Consider the following 20,444-nt stretch of genomic DNA (forward strand, 5'->3'; position numbering starts at 1 on the left):
CCGGCTGGTACAGTGGGGACAGAGCCGGCTGGTACAGCGGGAACAGAGCCGGCTGGTACAGCGGGGACAGAGCCGGCTGGTACAGCGGGGACAGAGCCGGCTGGTACAGCGGGGACAGAGGCGGCTGGAACAGCGGGGACGGAGCCGACTGGAACGGTACCGACAGAGGTGCCGGGGGCAGAAGGGACTGGATCGATCGGATCAGTACGGACGGAGGCGGCTGGTACAGCAGGAACGGAGGCGGCTGGTACAGCAGGAACGGAGGCGGCTGGTACAGCAGAAATGGAGGCGGCTGGTACAGCAGGAACGGAGGCGGCTGGTACAGCGGGGACAGAGGCCAGTGACGCCGCTGAGACAGCTCCGGGTGCTGCGGGAGGGCCGGAGGCGGACGGCACAGCGCCGGCTGAGCCGGCCGGGGCGGGTGGCTGGCCGGAGCAGACCGGGACGGAGACGGAGGGCTCCTCGCCGGCCGAGGTGGACGGCTCGCCGCCAACGAACGGCGACCGGACGCCGCCGGCGGCGGGAGACAGTTCCTCGGGCGACGGCGACGCGGCCGCGTCCAACGGTGTGCTGGCGCCGCGCGCCGCCGCCGCCGCCACCAAGGCGGCCGCCGCCATCAAGAAGAGCCCCGGCAAACCGAGGAAGAGGTCGGCCGCTAGCCCGGGCGGGGAGGCCGTGAAGCGGCCCTCCGTGATGGCACTGAAAAAGTCGGGCGAAAAGTTCACGCAGACCAACTTTTGCTGTCAGATCACGTACAAGCTGCCTCGGTGCCGCGAGTGCCGCGCGGTGCCCACCCAGCGACACAACAAGCCGTCGGGCATCTACTGCCGGTTCACAGCGTTCCGCAAGGTGCGTTACACGCGCACCGGTCAGCTGGCCGTGGCCGGCTTCTGCGACCCGTTCACCGACTCTGGCGGCGAGAGCGACCGGCTGTGGCGCGCCAGCGCGGCCGGCCCGCCCACCATGCAGCCTGAGATCGCGAAGTTTCTGCTGGCGCACGTCGGTAACCAGTTCTGTGACCTGGTGTCCGAGGAGGAGGCTGCGCGTCGCGCGCACATGGGCGACGACCAGACGGTCGCCTGGAAGCGGGTCGTGCAGGGCTGCCGCGAGATGTGTGACGTGTGCGAGACGACGCTGTTCAACGTGCACTGGGTGTGCTCGCGGTGCGGTTTCGCCGTCTGCGTGGACTGCTACCGGGGCCGGCGAGACGGCACGGCGCGCAGCTTCGGCGACCCGCCGCCGGAGCGCGACCAGTTCCGGTGGCTACTGTGCGGTGCGCGGCCGCACCAGCAGGAGCGGCTGATGCTGACGCAGATTGTGGCCGGTGACGCACTGCAGACACTGAACCGACAGGTGCACGAGGCGCGCCAGCTGGCCGGCCTGCCGCTCAGCTGCGACTGCGAGCTGGCCAAAAAGCTGCAGGCCGAGGCGGCCGAGACCGCCGCCAAAGCCGATGCCGTGAAGGCGGAGCCGGCGCCGGGCGGCGCGGCGCGCCCGCCGGCCGGCGCGGCGCGCCCGCCGGCCGGCGGCACGCTCTCGCTGCTGGCCGACGTGGCGCTCTCCCGGCTGTCCTCAGACGACAGCGACAGCGACTCGGACGGCTCGGACGGCGGCGGCGGCTCGCTGGCGCTGCGTAGGCTGCTCGTGCCTGGCGCGTCGGCAGACGCCAGGCCGCGGCCGGCGCGCAAGGAGCGGCCGCGCCGCCCCGGCTGGTCCATGGGTGACTCGCTGGACGAGCTGCTGGACAAGGTGTCGGCGCGCTGCGGGGCGGCCGCGCCGGCCGGCCACGCGGCCGCCGGCCCGGCGGCACTGCAGCACTTTGTGCGGCGCGCCACCAGCCGGCGCGGCTTCCGCGAGCGGCTTCCGATCCGGATCATGACGCTGGGCGAGTCGACCCGGCTGTACCCGAACGTGCGCCACGCGTGGCTCTGTGACGGGAAGCTGCTGCGGCTGCACGAGTCCACGGCGCCGGACAGCGAGCGCCTGTTCCGCGACCAGTGGAAGCGCGGCCAGCCGGTGCTGTGCTCCAACATCGGCGGCGGCCTGGACCGCTCGCTGTGGTCGGTGGACGCCTTCATCCGCGACTTTGGCGACGTGCGCAACGACCTCATCAACTGCCGCACGGGCAACATCGTGCCCAACCAGCCGATGCGTCGCTTCTGGGAGGGCTTCGAGAGCGTGACGCGCCGGCTGCGCGACGACAAGGGCCAGCCCATGATCCTGAAGCTGAAGGACTGGCCGCCGGGCGAGGACTTTGCGGACATGATGCCGCGCCGCTTCTCTGACCTGATGTCGGTGCTGCCGATGACCGAGTACACGCGCCGGGACGGCCGGCTCAACCTGGCCTCCTGTCTGCCGGACATCTTCGTGCGGCCCGACCTGGGGCCCAAGATGTACATCGCCTACGGGTGCGCGCTGCACCCGAGCAAGGCCTCCACCAACCTGCACCTGGACGTGTCTGACGCCGTCAACATCATGGTGTACGTGGGCATCCCGGCCGACGGCGACGCCGACAACGCCGAGGCGCTGCGGGCCATCGACGAGGCCGGCTGCGACCAGCTGACCAAGCGCCGCGTGCGTGACGAGCTGCCGGGCGCGCTGTGGCACATCTACCACGCCGCCGACGCTGACAAAATCCGAGACCTACTCAACAAGGTGGCCATTGAGCGCGGTGACCAGCTGGAGCCGCACCACGACCCGATCCACGACCAGAGCTGGTACCTGGACGGCCCGCTGCGCCGCCGACTCTACGAGGAGTACCGCGTCGAGGGCTACCCGATCGTGCAGTGTGCCGGCGACGCCGTGTTCATCCCTGCCGGCGCGCCACACCAGGTGCGCAACCTGCACTCGTGCATCAAGGTGGCCGAGGACTTTGTCTCGCCGGAGAACATCGGCCACTGCTTCGACCTGACGCAGGAGTTCCGCTCCCTCTCCGACACGCACACCAACCACGAGGACAAGCTGCAGATCAAGAACATCATCTACCACGCCATGAAGGACGCCGTCTCCTGCCTGCTGGGCGCCGCGCGCGCCGACAGCGCGGCGCCCACCGTGAAGGAGGAGCGCGGCGCGGACGACGCTCTCAGCTGAGCTGCCGGCTGCGGGCGGCGGTCCCGGCTCTGTCTCGCCGAGTGGCGCCGCGGCAGTGAGGTTCGGGTCGCCAGCTGCCGGCGGTCAGGACGGGTTTGGGGTGTGACCCCGGCACCGGCGATCATGGTGGGTCGGAGGTGCCAGGTCCCCGACCCCGGGACCCGGCACCAGCGGTCGGACGGACGGACGGGTCGCAGGTGCCTGGTCCCGGCAGGGACGGTGTCCGTGTGTGTGCCATGGGACGGGATGGCCGGAGTCTGTCTCGGCCGGGACGGGGCGAGTTCGGGCGATCTCTGCAGACCGTGTTGGCGCCGACAGTCGCACAGCACGCCTGGCCGTCATAGGGGCGGTGTTAGGGACGCCAGCGTCCGTCCCTGAACTTCCTTCAGCGCTCCCCTCCCTCCCTCCCTCCCTCCCTGCCTGCCTCTGGTACCAAACACTGCCAGGTCCGCTTACAAGTCAATAAGAAACTCTGAATGCAAGGAAACATTGCTGCAGTCTCCCTGGGACATTGTCGACTGCCTGTTTGTGCCAGGTATCGCCGTGTCTTTGTCTCTATCTCAGACGAGTTGGAGCAATCGAAACATAGCGAAACGACTGGTGGGATGCTGCATCCAGTCCATGAGCTTGAATGTGATTGACATATTTTCGGCCAGAAAGTCGGATGCTGTGAACCTTTGAGTGCAAAAAGCATCTGTCATTTTCGTCACACCGCGTGGTAATGCACTGTCATTATCACTCTGTTGGCAGACCTGTTCTTAGCGCTGTGTACATTGTGTGTATTTGAAGTGGCGTATCGTGCGGTAACGGGGCGCGCAGTAGCTCTGTCGGACTAGCGCCGGCTGCCTGACAGGGCCCTGGCCAGGCCTTTTCCGTTTTATGCGACTGAAGGGGCGCCGGGTGCTCCGCCGCCTTTCGGTACGCAATATAAAATCGTTCTTATTATGTGGGTCTGCGATGACCAGTGTGGAGGTGTTTTTGCCATTTAAATGCGCGTGGTCGCTGGTCGCTGGCTCGTGCGCGGTAAAGTCAGCCAGCTTCGGACACGTCGGGTTAAACTAGCATCGCTCCTTGTCGCTCCCAGCGTATTACCGACCCATTGGGCCGCTGTTGAAGAGTAACTGGGATGACTTGTACGTGTATCTGCCCAGTCATCGGCCATATCACACCACAGTCAATACTGGAACGTAGTGCCGCTATGTTTATTTGATTTCACCACACACACATGTTGACAACTTGATAGCATATTGGCGAACAAAATATAGATATTGCAGGGCTGCACTACCCAGCTGCGCAACAATGACTGCATAGTTATCTATCTGTATCTGCATGCACAGCCTTCGAGCCCGGTCACTCCCCGGGCCTCCCTCTGGTCTGAGCTCGCTGTCCCTGGGCCTCCCTCTGGTCTGAGCTCGCTGTCCCCGGGCCTCCCTGCGGCGGGGGCTCGCTGTCCCGGATCGGTGGGGCTCCTCCAGTCCCCCCCCCCCCCCGCAGCGGATCCACAGCCACCCGACAGGCACGCCAAGGCTAGACCACAGAAAGCAGGACAAGCACTGACTACATACACACGGGGTACACCGAGCGACCGTCGGCGCGCGGCGGCGTCACATGGGTCACAGGTCTGCGTCATGCCCGCGACGCTGACCTACAGTCGGCCATTCAGAGAGCGTCGCGACCAGCGCGGGCGGCGATATGCGACAGCGGCACAGCACGGTACGGGGACAGGGCGGCGGCCAGCCGCACACGGCGCCGACAACGCCGGCTTTGGCACGGGCTTGGCACGCCGGACAGGGCACACGGGGCTTCTGAGAGCCGGGGGAGGGCGGACAGCTACCTCGCAGAGCGGCCGAGGGCGCGGCGCCGCGGGTGTCCTGCTGTTATGAGACGGGATCTGTCGTCTCTGATTCTTCACAGAATCGCACAACTAGGGAGAGAAGGGTACATGGCACTCGGCGACTCCGAGCGGACAGTTTCTTTACGGACCCGCTAAAGGACAATCGGATAAATAGCGTGGGACGCGGGCACGTTTTACTGACTGCAGGCTTTTGACTGCTTATTTGGGATGAGACAATAGCTAGGAATTTGCCACCACTATGATGCCTGACGGTGATCTCAAATGGGACTCTAGATATAGCTTGATCCACCCAGTTTCGTCCGTTTCGGTCTCCTTTTGCCTACCACACAAGAGTCCCGTCAGTATCGTCGCTTGTTCGGTCCGCCAACATATCGGCATTGCCTTTCTGCCACCGTATACAATCTGACACTCCTTACGGCCTGAAGCCCCACCTATTCACTGGTAAGCCCAATAATTGGGTCCAACCTATGCTCAACAGCCAAGTCACATCCCACAGCCCGTATTGGTATAGTCTCGGACTCCGCTCAGCGGCGGTCGTCACAAACAGCGAACGGCGCTGAGGAACGCTTTACCATAGGCAACTATCCAAACGTATCACATTATTAGCACCGGACAACGCTCGTAGGTGCTCAAAGTGAGTGGATCATCCAGTTAAAAGCAAATCTTAGCCCATCAAACCCGCAAAACTGACCCTCAGTCCCGTACAATATCTACAGCTATGGGTGCTAACCAGTAACCACTTCACCTACAGAGACGTTATAGGGTTATGGTCGACATCGCCTGCCGTTCGGTAGGTTACAGAATATAGCCAGAGCAGCCGTCTGCCAGCTGTTTGACCACATCGACCGGTGGGACAGAGACGTAAGCGAAAGGCTGGCTCCGGTGCCTACACGCGATAACTCTTCGCATATGGAAATGTTTTCAGTCGGTGAAAAACCGCGATGCCGCCAGCTGCCCATGTGCTGACTAGCCGATTCTGGGTGAACTTGACCTCCCTCCGCCGGGCTTCGCCTTTACGAGATTTACGGAGGTTTCATTAAAAGGACATTATTACACAAATGAAGCCGGAAGTACGGCAAAGTATACACGCTTGATCCTGCATGGCGAAATCTAGCGTAGGCGCTGGACTGCCGCACAAAGCGTAATTGGCGAGGCCAAAGTGTCTGGCCGCTCGCAGCAGTTTGGCCGCTGGGGCGCCCCGTGCGCCGGTGTCGGCGTTCACCTCACCCGCGGACGGTCAGGGTCAGCTGACGTGGCGCGCGTCAGCTGACGTTGGTGACGTGGTGGCGCGTCACCAGGCCGACGCGCTGGTGGCGCGCGCAGAGCAGCCAGTGACTGTCCGTGGTGCCCACCACGGTCAGCGTGTCGTCGCGGTCGTACGAGAGGAACTGGCGGTTCGGCGTGTGGTACGGGACCAGCGAGCGAACCCTGCGCGACACACAGCGGCGCGTCACGGGCCGGCGCACTGGCGGCGAGCGGACAGCACAGCAGACAGCACAGCGGACCGAGCAGCGAACAGCACAGCGGACCGAGCAGCCAGCTGCCCATGCACGCACAGACAGCACTGAGGCAACATGTGGGCGGCGTCTATGTCTATACCAAAGTTAGGAGTGGCATTCCTCTGCAAAAGAAATAAATCCACAGACGAAATGTTTAACGTGCGAACTGCGTTACTTTGAGGTCGGGCGGTCCGGTTAAGACCATGAGTATTGATGCCCCTTTGAATAAGTATCGGAACTGCCGGGACCCAGGTTTTCAGGTGAAGCTAATTGCAAACAAAGTTAAAGGCAAGTCATTACCCAGACCAGTTTCTTGTCAGGACACAGTTTGACCGAGACGCACCTTTTTCCCTGCCTGCTCTCGGCGGTGGCGGCTCCGGTGCGGCGCGCCGCTGCGGTCCCGGTCCCGGTGCCGGCGGCCGGCCGCAGCGGCCCGCTCCGCGCCGCCTCCCGGCTCTGGTTCGCCTGCTCCTGGTCCCGCTTCAGCACGCGCTGCCGCAGACTGGCCTCCGAGGCCGTCCGGAGGCGTCTGGAGCCGCCAGTGGCCGCCAGCGCCGGCTGGCGGCCGCCGTCCGTGTCCGGGCTCTGCGGGCCCCCGGCGGGGACGGCGCGGCGCCCGGCCGCCGGCTGGGGGTAGCCGCTGTCCGAACTGGGGCGGCGCCCGGCCGGCGTCCCGGACACTCTGCGCGGGATGCGCGACTCGGCCGGCGGAGAGGCGCGGCCGGCCGGCGGCTGCTGCGACTGGCGCTCCCACCAGGGCTGGCTCGAGCTCTGGTCCCTGGTCACCCGCTGCCACCACTCGTCCAGCTGCCGGGCCCGGGCCCTGCTCACCAGCGGCTCCGGCTCCGGCTGCCGCTCCGGATCATAGTCGGGTCCATTCTGCCGGTCTGAATGCCGTTCTGGGAAGTTCTCCCGGTTCTGTTTCGCCGGCTGTGGCTTCTTTTTAGCATCGATCTCCACTTTCGTCTCCTGTTTCGGTTCTGGCCTCAGTTGGGTGTTGGGTTTTGGCCCCGGTTGGCTCGGGTTCGGCTGCACGGCCGTCCGCGCTGGGTCGCGTCCTCTGCCTCTGGGCTTAGTCTTTGGCTCGGTGGCGGTCTGTCTCTGGCCGGCCGGTGCCGGTGCCGGCTCTGCGCGCGGCGCGGCTCCGCGCCCGGCCGCCGCGGCGCTGTTGTCATTCTCGTCTGTGTCGAGCGGCACACACCCGGCCAGGGTCTCGGTGAGCGCGGCCAGCAGCCGCCGGTCCAGGTCGCGTCCCGTCCAGCGCCGCTCCAGCTTGCCGCGGATGGCGGCGGCGGTGACGCGCGCCTGCCGGGCCGGGGGGCCGGCGCCGGCGGTCCGGCCGCCGGACGGGTCGGCGCCCAGCTCCATCAGCCGCCGGCCGAGCCGCCACAGGCTCTGGCGCAGCAGCTGGCTCTCGAAGGTGAGTTCGATGGCGAATCCGGGCCGCGCCAGCCGGCGGAGCTGCAGCAGCAGCCGGTCGGCGTCGGCGGCGCCGAGCTGCCGGACCAGCGCCTCGGCAGAGTAGTGCTTCAGCAGCGCCGGCGGCCGGCCGAGCAGCCAGCCGAACCACCGGTCCAGCGACTGTGTGCTGCCGGCAGCGGACGGGAGTCAGTGGGCAGCCAGCCGAACCACCGGTCCACCAATAGATGCTTGGCGTGATATAGGTACCGAAACTTTGTAAGGTAGGGCCAGGGGTAAGGCAATGTGCCGCCGACTGGACCAGCAGTTTAACCGTGGGTAGGTAGAATATGGCGGCATCCGCATGAATAACGTGTGCTTTTTTAAATGTAAGTTGAAATAAATCGCATAAAAGTAAGCCACTTTCTTACTTTAGTAGTCCAAACACGAATGCGTTGAACTTGAGGACGCTTTCGGAGAGCTCCTCTTCATTGTTCACCTTCAGCACGAGATCACTGAGCGGCTGAGGACATATGCCTGGAATGCGATGCGCGGTTTCAGAATCAGCTGATGCATACCTACCGCTCGTCATATGTTCATAAATTGTTGGTACATACAATCAAGGTACAATCTTCCACAGTGAGCAATATAGCAAACTACCTACCTACCCAGTAGGTACCCGCTGGTCAGCTGCCGCCTGATGAGCCTTTTATGGCGATTATAGATTGCTCTCTGCCAGGGTACATCGAGCTGTCTGCTCTGTAAGCCTAGCAGAGACGTATTTGCACCGAGGCCGTCTATTACGCTCCCTCCATGCTCCGACTGGAGAGCCGCATACCGTAGATTAGTTTATTCTGTAGCCGCTAGATGTCGCTAGTAGTCTGCGCCTGAGGTGGTATACTGTTCCGCCTGACATGGAACCGCAACGGCTATCGACATATAACCCTGGGATAGAGTCCGAGGGACAAGCTCCCACAGTTCATGTAAAATAGCAGCTGAATATTCACTATTTGATTTATGTAGCTATTATATTTCTCATGGAAGACAATTTATTCTCTGTGAGCCGGAGGTGGGAGCCCCAGATAGCCCATTTATCCTGGACGCCATTGTAACACAGGAAGTCGTATTTCAGGAAATCGTAAATGAGAAGGCCGCCGTAGGTATTAATAAGAAGGGGATTGTCAGCGAGATTAGCCCCTTCTCTGCGTATTCCTAACGCATGCAATATCAGAGCAGTGTAATGTGACAGTTTATTTTTGAAAGCCTTTTAGTCGTTCTTCTATAGGAACTTTCCCACCTACAGGCGCGCACACAGGATTTTTTAATGGAGGGGGCGCGACCTGCACACTGGGTCCCCATGCCAAAAGGCCCCAGGTCCCAGCCGAAAAAGTTGCCCTACATGGACTCATATGGGCCTGCTGGGGCCCGAGACGGGCCCTCCTGGTCTTTTCAGTCATCATTTCAGCTCATTTTTAGACGGTCTTCGGCGGTCTAAAGATTAGGGGCCCATTTGAGGAGCATTTGAGGCTGCCTTCGGCCGCCTCAAATGGGCCCCTCAATTTGAATGGGGAGGGCGCGGGCCCGTGTGCCTCTCCACCCCTTATGTGCGCCCTTGCCTACCTATTGATATTTGCTATGGCTCTGGTCACAGACTGACTTGGACATACGCGTACCAATTGAGAAGGGAGGAAAACAGAAAGACTGACTTGTGGCAGGGGTGTCCGACCACGGTAAGGGTGGACCCAAAGGAAAATTGACTGGCCGGGAGGACAGGCCCACTGACCGGGAGGACAGGCCGACTGACCGGGAGGACAGGCCCACTGACCGGGAGGACAGACCCACTGACCGGGAGGACAGGTCCGGGAGGACAGGTCCGGGAGGACAGGCGCACTGACCGGGAGGACAGGCCGACTGACCGGGAGGACAGACCCACTGACCGGGAGGACAGGCCCACTGACCGGGAGGACAGGTCCGGGAGGACAGGCCCACTGACCGGGAGGACAGGTCCGGGAGGACAGGCCCACTGACCGGGAGGACAGGCCCACTGACTGGGAGGACAGGTCCGGGAGGACAGGCGCACTGACCGGGAGGACAGGCCCACTGACCGGGAGGACAGGCCCACTGACCGGGAGGACAGGTCCGGGAGGACAGGCCCACTGACCGGGAGGACAGGTCCGGGAGGACAGGCCCACTGACCGGGAGGACAGGCGCACTGACCGGGAGGACAGGCCCACTGACCGGGAGGACAGGCCCACTGACCGGGAGGACAGGCCCACTGACCGGGAGGACAGGTCCGTGAGGACAGGTCCACTGACCGTGAGGACAGGCGCACTGACCGGGAGGACAGGCCCACTGACCGGGAGGACAGGCCCACTGACCGGGAGGACAGGCCCACTGACCGGGAGGACAGGCCCACTGACCGGGAGGACAGGCGCACTGACCGGGAGGACAGGTCCACTGACCGGGAGGACAGGCCCACTGACCGGGAGGACAGGCCGACTGACCGTGAGGACAGGCCGACTGACCGGGAGGACAGGCCGACTGACCGGGAGGACAGGCGCACTGACCGGGAGGACAGGTCCGGGAGGACAGACCCACTGACCGGGAGGACAGGCGCACTGACCGGGAGGACAGGCCGACTGACCGGGAGGACAGGCCGACTGACCGGGAGGACAGGCCCACTGACGGGGAGGACAGACCCACTGACCGGGAGGACAGGCGCACTGACCGGGAGGACAGGCCGACTGACCGGGAGGACAGGCCCACTGACGGGGAGGACAGGCGCACTGACCGGGAGGACAGGCCCACTGACCGGGAGGACAGGCCCACTGACCGGGAGGACAGGCCCACTGACCGGGAGGACAGGCCCACTGACCGGGAGGACAGGCCGACTGACCGGGAGGACAGGCCGACTGACCGGGAGGACAGGCCCACTGACCGGGAGGACAGGCCGACTGACCGGGAGGACAGGCCCACTGACCGGGAGGACAGGCCCACTGACCGGGAGGACAGGCCCACTGACCGCGAGGACAGGCCCACTGACCGGGAGGACAGGTCCGGGAGGACAGACCCACTGACCGGGAGGACAGGCGCACTGACCGGGAGGACAGGCCGACTGACCGGGAGGACAGGCCCACTGACCGGGAGGACAGGCCCACTGACCGGGAGGACAGGTCCACTGACCGGGAGGACAGGCCCACTGACCGGGCCCAGCAAACATGCCCACATGGTTCCCATATGGGGCCCACATGGGCCCCCCACCTCTTCCATATGGGCCCCACATGGGAATGGCAGTGGGTGACACGTGGGACCCATATGGGCCAGCCCACGTAGGCCCCATATGGGACCCACGCGGCGCCCACATGGGACCCATATGGGTAGCCCATCTGTAGCCCATGTCCCACGTCGGCCCATCTGGCCCATGTTCACCCCATATGGGACCCACATGGGATGCCCATCTCCAGCCCACATGCGTTTGGCCCATCTGGCCCATTTTTATCCCATATGGGGCCCATATGGGTAGCCCATCTGTAGCCCATGTCCCACGTGGGCCCATCTGGCCCATGTTCACCCCATATGGGACCCATGTGGGCATGTTTGCTGGGGGAGGACAGGCCCACTGACCGGGAGGACAGGCCCACTGACCGGGAGGACAGGCCGACTGACCGGGAGGACAGGCCCACTGACCGGGAGGACAGGCCCACTGACCGGGAGGACAGGCCCACTGACCGGGAGGACAGGCCCACTGACCGGGAGGACAGGCCGACTCCACCAGGCGCCAGACGCTGTTGTGCACCGGCCCGAAGGCGGTGTCGAGCCGCGTGAGGAGGCCGTCACCGAGCAGCGTGTACAGAGCGGGACAGAGCCGGTCCAGCACCAGGTAGCCGATGGCAGGGCTGCGCCGACTGTCCCCGAGCAGCTGGCCGCCGACTGTGGCACACAACACACGGCCAGTGAACCAACGCGGCACCTGTGTACCTAACACAATGGCACCGATCTGAAACATCCAGAACTGCAGGACGTGGTGTTTTACCAGTCTAAGAATGAAATAAAATAAGATAAGCGCCTAACGTGGAAATATTACTTTCAGTAGGTATAACTCTTAATCGTAATAGAATGCCTTATTGGTATGGAAGGTGTCAATACCGCAAAGTATGTGAGTGTGTAAGCAGGTATGTCTTACCTGGATCATTTGATGACAGGGATATTGCACTTGATTGGAAGTAGGCCACGATCGACGACACACTTTCAGTGATAAGACTCAGGGCCTCTGTAAGATGACATTTATCGGTTAGTGTACGATATGCGTAGAGTAGATACGTCTACAAACGAATAAGGAAAGAGTAACTAATCGTATGCTTGCACGCTCTAGCCATGTATTTCATCACATTGGGATATAACTTAGCCGTAGTAACTTATATTTCGTGAATAAAGCTGGATAGGCGCTAAAGCTTAGGTAAATATTTCTTACGAGCATAATCTAGCAAAGATGCAAGGCGAGTGATCGGCTGCAAAAGCTGGGTCAGTAGCACACAGTGACCGTCTGGGCAGCCTACCTTCGAAGCCGTCCCGGTGGAGCACGATGACGCGCCTGGCGTGCGAGTCGGACTCGGAGCGCGAGCTGTCGCTGCCGGCCGACTGGGCGCCGAACGAGCCCGGCATCCGCAGCTCGATGCCCGAGTCCACGGACGGGTGCTGGCGCCGGCGCTCCGAGCCCGTCTTCCCGGCGCCGCTCGGCGCAGACGGCGGGTGGGAGACGGTGTCGGAGGCGTCCTCGGGGCCCGTGAACGGCCGCAGCTCCCGCTCACTGACGGCCGCGAACTGGGCGGCGTCCGTGAACCAGTGGCTCAGCGAGCGGCCCGAGCTGGTCGACGAGCCGCTGGCGGCCGCCAGTCGCGCCGAGCGCGGCGTGCACCGGCCGTCGCGCTCGTCGTCGGTGGCGGCGTCCGAGTCGCGCCGGCCGCTGCCCGCCGAGCTCTGCCGACTGGCCGACCGGCACTGGCCCACGTGCAGGCCGCCAGAGGGGCCGTCCGGCGACAGGGCGTCACCGGCCAGCCGGTCCATCTCGCGCCGGAACTCCTGCGGCAGCAGCATGCGCAGCGAGCGCCAGTCCTGGATGGCGGCCATGTTGCCGCGGATCGCCGTCCGGATGTCGTTACAGGAGTAGGGCCGGCGCTGCGGCGAGCCCGTCGCCGTCGGCGTCAGACGGCCCGGCGGCACCGGCGAGCCGACCCGGCACCCGGCCAGGGCCGGTGAGCCGACCCGCGGCCGGACGAGCGGCGCCCGGGAGCCCGCGCCCCGGCCGCTCAGGACCGGCGACGCCGGACCACGGGAGCCAGTAGGAACCGGTGAGGCCGGACCACGGGAGTCTGTCAGAGAGGGTGGCCCCGGAGCGCGGCGGGTGGGCGGCGCCGGCGACTCCGGCAGCGGGGCGCGGTGAGCGCCGGCGGCGGCCTCCCCCGGCCCGTGTCGGCACGGCGCGCTGATAGGACTCTGCTCCAGGAAGGGCAGGCAGGGCAGAGTGTAGTGCGGAAACACGCACAGACCGCCGCCGGACGGCGCTGTCTGGCTGCTGCGCTCGGCCACAGCGGCGGTGGCGGCGACGGGGCGCGGCTCGGAGCCGGTCACCGGCCGGACGGCGCGGTCAGGGGCCCGCTCTCCCCCGCCGCGGTCACCGGCCAGGTCAGGCCGGGGGCGCCGGCCGCCGCACCGACACTCGGCAGGCGCCGGCCTCTCCGGGAGGGTCAGCTCGCCGCGCCTGTCCAGCAGACGCTGCCGCGGGTCGGCGCTGAGCAGGTACCGCCGGAGGTCGTTGCGGCGCGGCTGAGCCTTGTCTCTCATCCGGACTGGCGTCGTCTCTTCGTCCGACCTCGGCTCGTCCTCGCGCGGTTCCACCTGGCAGGTCCCGGCTCGGTCCGGCTCGGCGCGGTGCTGGTCCGGCCACGGCGGCGGACTCTGCGGCGCCGACGGCGGCAGACACTGCTCCCGCCAGGTGGTGGTCTCGGTCCGCGGCGCCGGTGGGACCGGCGGCGACTGGCGCTGCCCCACCCAGGTGGTGTGCTGGTGCGGGGACGGCGTGCGGCGCCGCTCCGACCAGCAGGTGAGGCCCGGCCGGGACCGCCCGGCCGCCGGCCACTGACGAAACTCTGCCCGAGAGCGGACACTGCGTCACAGCCGACCAGACGCTGATGGGCGCAGAGTCAGCAGCTGAGCGAACACACAAATCGTAACAGGTGCCTAAGCTCTCAGCCGAACGATCGTGGACGATCGAGTAGGGGTATCAATCGCTTCGTATATTGATGCGGGACCTACATTATTATTTTGCAATATAATATGACGTGATGTGTTACGTTCAACGCTTTACTCACATTTGCGAGTTTGTCACGCCATAGGAAGGTTACAAGCTAAATCGACTGAGCAGCTTTCATTTCAAAGTCCATAACGGTTTCTCCAGCGACCGGCTCGACCGTTCTAGCAAATAGCGATGCCGAACGTGGGCCAGGCTGAATAATAAGAGGCAGGACGCCAGTCAAGAATTTGGCGCCGGCTCACAGTGACACGGCCTGATGTTTTACACTTCCCGCCAAACGATCGGCCAGGAAATGCAGCTATGTAAATGGAGGTCGTTTCTGCCGCTGCATCGATGTTACAACAGCCGCTGATATCGTCAGCCCTGATTTACCCGGCCTTAGCCTAGCTTTGGGACACATAAGACAACAAAATCTCGCTGCACGAAGGCCAATATGGATAGCAGTCTCTGGCTGAATCCGTTTGGCGTTATCCACGGGCCATTTGGCCGACACTCTCTGTGTGTTGCTGACGCCGTCTCAGGCTGGGGAACAAACACCCACCGTGGGGCGCTGATGACGGGTCTGTGGCGTCATCGCTGGTGACGAGAGCGGCCTCGCCGCTGGTCGTCACGGCTGCGGCGTCGCTGCTCATCTGGTCGATGGCCCGGTCGCTGCCGGTCGTGCCGCCGTCCTCGGTGGTCGCCAGCGCTCCGCTGCTGCTGTCGTCGGCCTCCAGACTCAGAGACGGCAGCATCTCGTCCGCCTCGAACGACGAGCAGTCCAGCGAGTCCATCGAGATGTTACTGAACAGGCCCTGCTCCTGTGGAGAGCGGCAGACCCAAACACTGAGCGCACTGAACTCTGAAAACGCCCTGCTTCTGTGGAGAGCGGCAGGCCCAAACTCTGAGCGCACTGAACTCTGAACCCGCCCTGCTCCTGTGGAGAGCGGCAGACCCAAACTCTGAGCGCACTGAACTCTGAAAACGCCCTGCTCCTGTGGAGAGCGGCAGACCCAAACTCTGAGCGCACTGAACTCTGAAAACGCCCTGCTCCTGTGGAGAGCGGCATACCTAAACTCTAAGCACACTGCTAGTGTGGGCTGTAGTGTACTGTAGTTAAAACAAGCCAAAGCTTTAGGCGAGCCCTGTTCCCGTTCAACCCAACATGAGCTGGCGCGGGTGTGACCTGCACTCTTCTAAATGAAGATGAACGTTTCGGGGGTACCACTTCGGACTCACTCGATACATACAAGTAGCAGACCCCGAGCTGCTGCCTGCCCTCTGCACCGCTCTCACCCCGTACAGGTCGTTGCTGTAGGCCGATATCTCCAGGATTTTGTCGATGTCGGCCCGGCAGAACTGGTCCATGTCGATCTCTGCCAGTGTGGCGTCCACGTGGCACGAGAGCTGGTTGTAGCTGTGCGAGCCCATCAGCTCTGGACAGCGCTGCTGACCGGGGGTGGTCGTACCGCCGCCCTCACCTCCCTCGTACCTGCAGTGGCACCAGAACACGCCGCATCACGGGCAGTCAGAGTCCGAGGGTCAGAGATCAGAGGCCACAGTTCATAGGTCATAGTTTTTGTGCCGCGCTCAAGATATTTTGATTTCAGAGTCCGGAGGAGTAAAAGTCCTCAGTGGCAACTCAGACGTTTAGTGTCCCGATGCTGGGTACGATCGACAGTTTATAAAAGAGAGCGACCACGCAACCTCACCTCGAGAAACATGCTGCTCACCCTGGATATCTACACCTACACCGTCTGAGTGATTGTAGGCATTGAAACTCTCTGCGATTGAAATGAGTGTTGGAATGAAATCACATTTTGGCTTTTTGTGATTGCTATCAGTAACCTAGGGATATGTGATCTCTTTATTACACGAACCAATGCTAAACAGAATAACAACGGCGTCTTCTAGGGATGAAGGTCATTCTTGTAAACACTGGGTTTGCCCTTTCGACCCTGTGATCTAGGGGTCTGTGGTGTCACAGTGCAGCTACCGTCTGGTCAATGATAGGATGAGGCGCCGCGCCGTCTTTTGAGGTGAGCTGAGCCGCCGTCTGTGTGAGATGTGAACATATGAGCCGCCGTCTGTGTGAGATGTGAACATATGAGCCGCCGTCTGTGTGAGATGTGAACATATGACTTGAGCCCCCGTCTGTGTGATTTGAACCGCCGCGCCGTTTGTGTGAGCTTAGAGATAATCCACCACCTGTGAGAGTTGAGCCGCCGCCTGTGTGAGATGTGACGCAACTGAGCCGCCGCCTGTGAGATGTGACGCAACTGAGCCGCCGCCTGTGTGAGACGTGACGCAGCGAGCCGCCGCCTGTGTGAGACGTGACGCAGCTGAGCCGCTCTCCGAGGTCGGTCGATACCCGTCCGCGGCAGAGCAGAGGAGGCAGCATCCGACCTCCGCCGACTCTACCCCGGCAGAATTGGGCGCTCAGCCTCGCATGAGCACGGCTCATTTGTAACCGTTCCCTTTTACATCTGCGACTCGGCTCGCCGGCCCCCGCAGTAAGTTCGCACAGTATAGTCGGCCTGCTTCCAAATTACTTTTGACCGCAGCGAGAAACGAAACTTCCTGCAATTCTCACCCTCTATGTTCGTGTACATTTTTCAAGTCAACTTTTAATTTTAGTCAACTAATGAATTTATTAACTACTACGCTAGCCTTGCACAATTATCTACCTGTGAAGACGCTCGATCACTTTTGTTCCATAAGATGTTGTCCACGATACATTCGTTGCACTCATTACTGGCATTCTATTCCGTTACATCATTTCGCTGCAACGGTGGCTTCGTATGAATTATGCTAATTGTATGTTTTGGCTGACATCTTTCGAAGGCTAAAGGCAAGGTATTTCAGACAGTTACTTCACATAACTACAATGCCTACAGTCTAAAAAGTGGACCACCTGAAACTCTTCCCGGAAGCCTCAGTCGCTCGATGATAAGCGGAGCTGGCCGAAGACACCGTTAGGCTGAGTTCTCCGGTAGTCCAGTTTAGGGTTCTCAGAGCTCAGACATTGACGGGTTTATGTGGCGGGCTCGAGGTAATCACTAAAGTAGCTATGTGATATTGTTGGTCCAGAAATCTCTCATTAGGTTTTTAACAACATTCCAGAAAGGAAGCTTAGTGATGATGTGACTAGTCGTCTTGTCCACATCAGTTGGGAATTTAAAAGTTACCTTCTTCCTAGGCATATGTCGCTGCATCGACACCTTTTGAAGCGACACATACCTATAAATATGCGAGTAGGTGTTTAATATTATTTGAGGTCGGGACCTGAACACAGAGCCAGTTGAGGTGGCGGTCGGTGACCTACCCGCAGAGCCAGTTGAGGTCGCGGTCGGTGATGAAGTCGGCCTCGTCCAGCGACTGTTGGCTGCCGACCAGGCCGGCCGGCTGGTCGCCGTTGGCGTTGGCGTCCGGCAGCGTCTCCATCATGCCGCCCCGGCTGCCGGGATTTCCTCGAGGTGAATTATGGCCGTGTCCTATGCCCACACTCGGATCATCGGTAGCACAAGGTGTCGGGCTCACATGGCTGAAAATGAGAAAGGGTGGTCAACGCGCTACCAGATATCTATGCCAACGGATATTCCCAACGCATATTGCATAACGTTATGTTAAACAAAGGACGTTTCGGTTGCGAGATGAGTCGAGTGGTTATTCTCACCGCTATTGCTCCCCTCCTCCACCCGCACCAGGTCACCCAACGCCATTTTACATCCCAGGTCAGCTGCTCACGTTGAACCATGCTATCTTAATTTTCACTTTCTCCTGTTTCATTTAACTCATAAATAATCGCTCGTTTATTATTCAGTAATAGTCAAAACTTAAAAGTAAACATTAAGCAGGCACGGAGACGGACCTTATATGGATAAAAACATTGTAATTCTTATGACAAGTGCCGACTCAAAAGTCGACATTTTCCAGCAATATTAGGTGCAGCAAATACCTATAAAGGCGTTCTTTGGCTTGGGTAGGTACATGTTATTTCTTTTGATGAAAATGAGCAAAAAAAAATGTAAATCGCATTTTGCTCGAACTATATGATAAAAAGCGCATTGGGTGCGTCAGAGCCCGCCCTAAACACGCCGTGCTGCGCAGGCTACGATATCCGCCATTTATCTATGCCACCATCTTATGGATCAATTCCTGTTGTCAGGCTAAACGTCAGCGTGCCAACATAACCGATACAGTTCACCCCGCCGGCCTTAACTCTCCGCGACTGTTTCCATAAACCCAATATAAACTGCAGGCCATCCTTCATAGTAGTTGCGCATATCTGTAGCACAGTAGTCTATAGGTACCTGCAAAACAGTACCTACCTATGTACATATTGCACATCCCAGTGTGCATCAAAAGCCGTTTTCTTACACGGAACAATAGAGAAAATATGACTGTTTTGTCACTCACCTGTTGTGTTTCGAGTGTCTGCTGTGCCGGACGACTGCGGCCAGGGTCTGGGCGCTGCCGGCGCGCCGGTGTCGGGCAGCGGGCGTGGCGTCCGGTCACTGGCGGCGGTGCAGCTGGCAGGGGGGCCGTGTGGGCCGCGGAGGCAGGGCGCCGCCGCCGTCCAGCATTGATCGCTGGTCGAGTCCCGCCGGCGCGGCGCCGCAGGACCCCCATCCCCCCCCCCCCCCCGACCGGCCGGCGAGACCCCTCCCCAACCCGTCACCGCCCTCTGAACGACCGTCCATGTCGACCCCGCGCCTGAGACCCTCGCAGCCGTCCCGGTACAGTTATTACAGTCCAAGTCCTCCCAAGTCCCATTGCCCTTACCTAATCCCTCCACCATCCGGCCCTCTCGTGTGTCTCATCTCCACTCTCCAGTCTTGAGTCTTCTCAACTCCCCTTCCTTACTCTCGAGTCGGTTACCCTCCATTTTTCTCCAATCCTTCCTCTCCCCCAGACCGTCCTTAGCCCCCTTCCCCCAGTCCTGCCCTCCTCTTGGGTGGTCCTCCCAGCTGTCCCCGCGGCGCTCTCCGGACGGGCCCCAGCCGTCTGGTCCGCCGCGTCCCCGCCCTTGACCGCCGATTCCCTCCCTCCCTGCCTCTCCCCGCCCGTTCAGCCATCCCGAAGAGCCGCGCCAACGGGCGATTTTCCGTCCGAGCCGGTCCGTAGAGGCTGTTGCCGTGATTGGGCGCAGGCCGAGACGGCGCCGGAAGGCAGTCGCGCAGCCGACAGAGCCGCGCAGAGACAGCTCCCGGTCGAGGGAGGAGGGAATCCAGGGGAAATGGGCGGTGATGGCCGGGAGGAACTCGGACGGCCTAGTATAGCGGCCCTCTTGTATTATGTTGCAGGGTGTATATTGGCAATCGGCACAACGGCCGTATTGCAACCGCATTTAGGTAAAGCTAGCGCATTTCCCTCACAACAGCTTACAAAAAGACCTCGCTCCGACTTCGCAGCTTCTTCATTTTCTTTTTTGTTTTAACACGGGCGGTAAAAATGTTACCCAAATACAATGTAACTCGCAAGACAAGCTCGATTTGATTCGATTGTTTAAACCTGGACTATAATGAGCATTAAAACATGGAACGTCTTAGCCGACCACTCAGTCGAAAGTTATAACGGCCCATTTCGACGGTCCCGCCGCTGTTCATATCGGAGCTCGGAGGGCCAATTGTCCAGAAAAGGGCCCTTGGTGTGGTACTTGACGTCTGTGTCGGCACCCCCGGCCTCTCTCGGAGCTCTGTGTTAGGAAGCAGGGTGATAGGTTCTCCGCCTCCCCCTCCCGACCGGCTGGACCGGGCTCCGTCCACTGACCAAGCTGGCCCTCTCCACAGCCGCGCCGGGCAGCAACTGGCTCGTCGGCGCTTCTGCAGAGCTCGGTTATACCATCCGCTGCTGCGTGAGACCCATCAGAGACGTGGCGGCAGCAAGCGCAGCTGTTGATCCACCTTCGGCCGGTTATTGACCGCTGCTCGACGGGTTTATATGCATTTAGCTACATACACGGGTTTATACGGGATCGTCGGGATGCATGCATGCCTAACGACCCCTCCAATGGCAGTTTGTGCTCCCAAACCAACGAACACATTGAACACATTATGCTTTATGGTGTTACTGTGTTAGTAATCCCGGGCATTAGCCTCATCAGTCGTCACAAAAAAAAAAAAATACTCGAATATAGCGTCAGGTCAGGCCAGGACCAGTCAGGTCAGGTCAGGTCACATCAGGTCAAGTCTGTTCAATGATAGTCCGTGAATGGGTTCAAGTTGAATACTTAGCTCGGATCAGTTTGATAAATTATGTTCTGTCTGGTCGTGTTAGATTGGATCCGGTCGAATCGTAGGTCTGTTTTGGT

At 61.3% G+C, this 20,444-nt stretch overlaps 2 protein-coding genes across 2 annotated transcripts; one reads left to right on the plus strand and one right to left on the minus strand.

Annotated features, from left to right (window-relative positions):
- Positions 1-282: 282 nt before the first annotated feature.
- Positions 283-4,400, plus strand: LOC122364744 (lysine-specific demethylase 3A-like). Its single transcript, XM_043335432.1, has one exon. It carries the CDS (start codon positions 283-285, stop codon positions 3,088-3,090), a length of 2,808 nt encoding a protein of 935 aa, XP_043191367.1. The 3' UTR covers positions 3,091-4,400.
- Positions 4,401-5,345: 945 nt separating this feature from the next.
- Positions 5,346-18,639, minus strand: LOC122364734. Its single transcript, XM_043335419.1, has 10 exons — positions 18,551-18,639; positions 17,457-17,675; positions 15,428-15,623; positions 14,694-14,952; positions 12,399-13,988; positions 12,026-12,112; positions 11,593-11,772; positions 8,274-8,379; positions 6,788-8,032; positions 5,346-6,373 (listed from the first exon to the last, which is right to left on the minus strand). The coding sequence occupies exons 2-10, from the start codon at positions 17,576-17,578 to the stop codon at positions 6,208-6,210; spliced, it is 3,951 nt and encodes a 1,316-aa protein (XP_043191354.1). The 5' UTR covers positions 17,579-17,675; positions 18,551-18,639; the 3' UTR covers positions 5,346-6,207.
- Between the last annotated feature and the right edge of the window lie 1,805 nt (positions 18,640-20,444).

This window comes from Amphibalanus amphitrite, unplaced genomic scaffold (genome assembly GCF_019059575.1).
Source record: "Amphibalanus amphitrite isolate SeventyFive unplaced genomic scaffold, NRLGWU_Aamphi_draft 000695F_arrow, whole genome shotgun sequence".
Lineage (NCBI taxonomy): Eukaryota > Metazoa > Arthropoda > Thecostraca > Balanomorpha > Balanidae > Amphibalanus > Amphibalanus amphitrite.

Bases quoted from the DNA above. Each gene is read 5' to 3' on its own strand.
- LOC122364744 (XM_043335432.1), top strand. From the start codon at position 283: ATGGAGGCGGCTGGTACAGCAGGAACGGAGGCGGCTGGTACAGCGGGG.
- LOC122364734 (XM_043335419.1), bottom strand. From the start codon at position 17,578: ATGATGGAGACGCTGCCGGACGCCAACGCCAACGGCGACCAGCCGGCC. The intron at 13,989-14,693 runs GTGGGTGTTTGT...GCTCTCGGGCAG, and splicing joins CCCGTCATCAGCGCCCCACG to AGTTTCGTCAGTGGCCGGCG. The intron at 8,033-8,273 runs GTAAGAAAGTGG...CGCTGCCGGCAG, and splicing joins TTCGTGTTTGGACTACTAAA to CACACAGTCGCTGGACCGGT.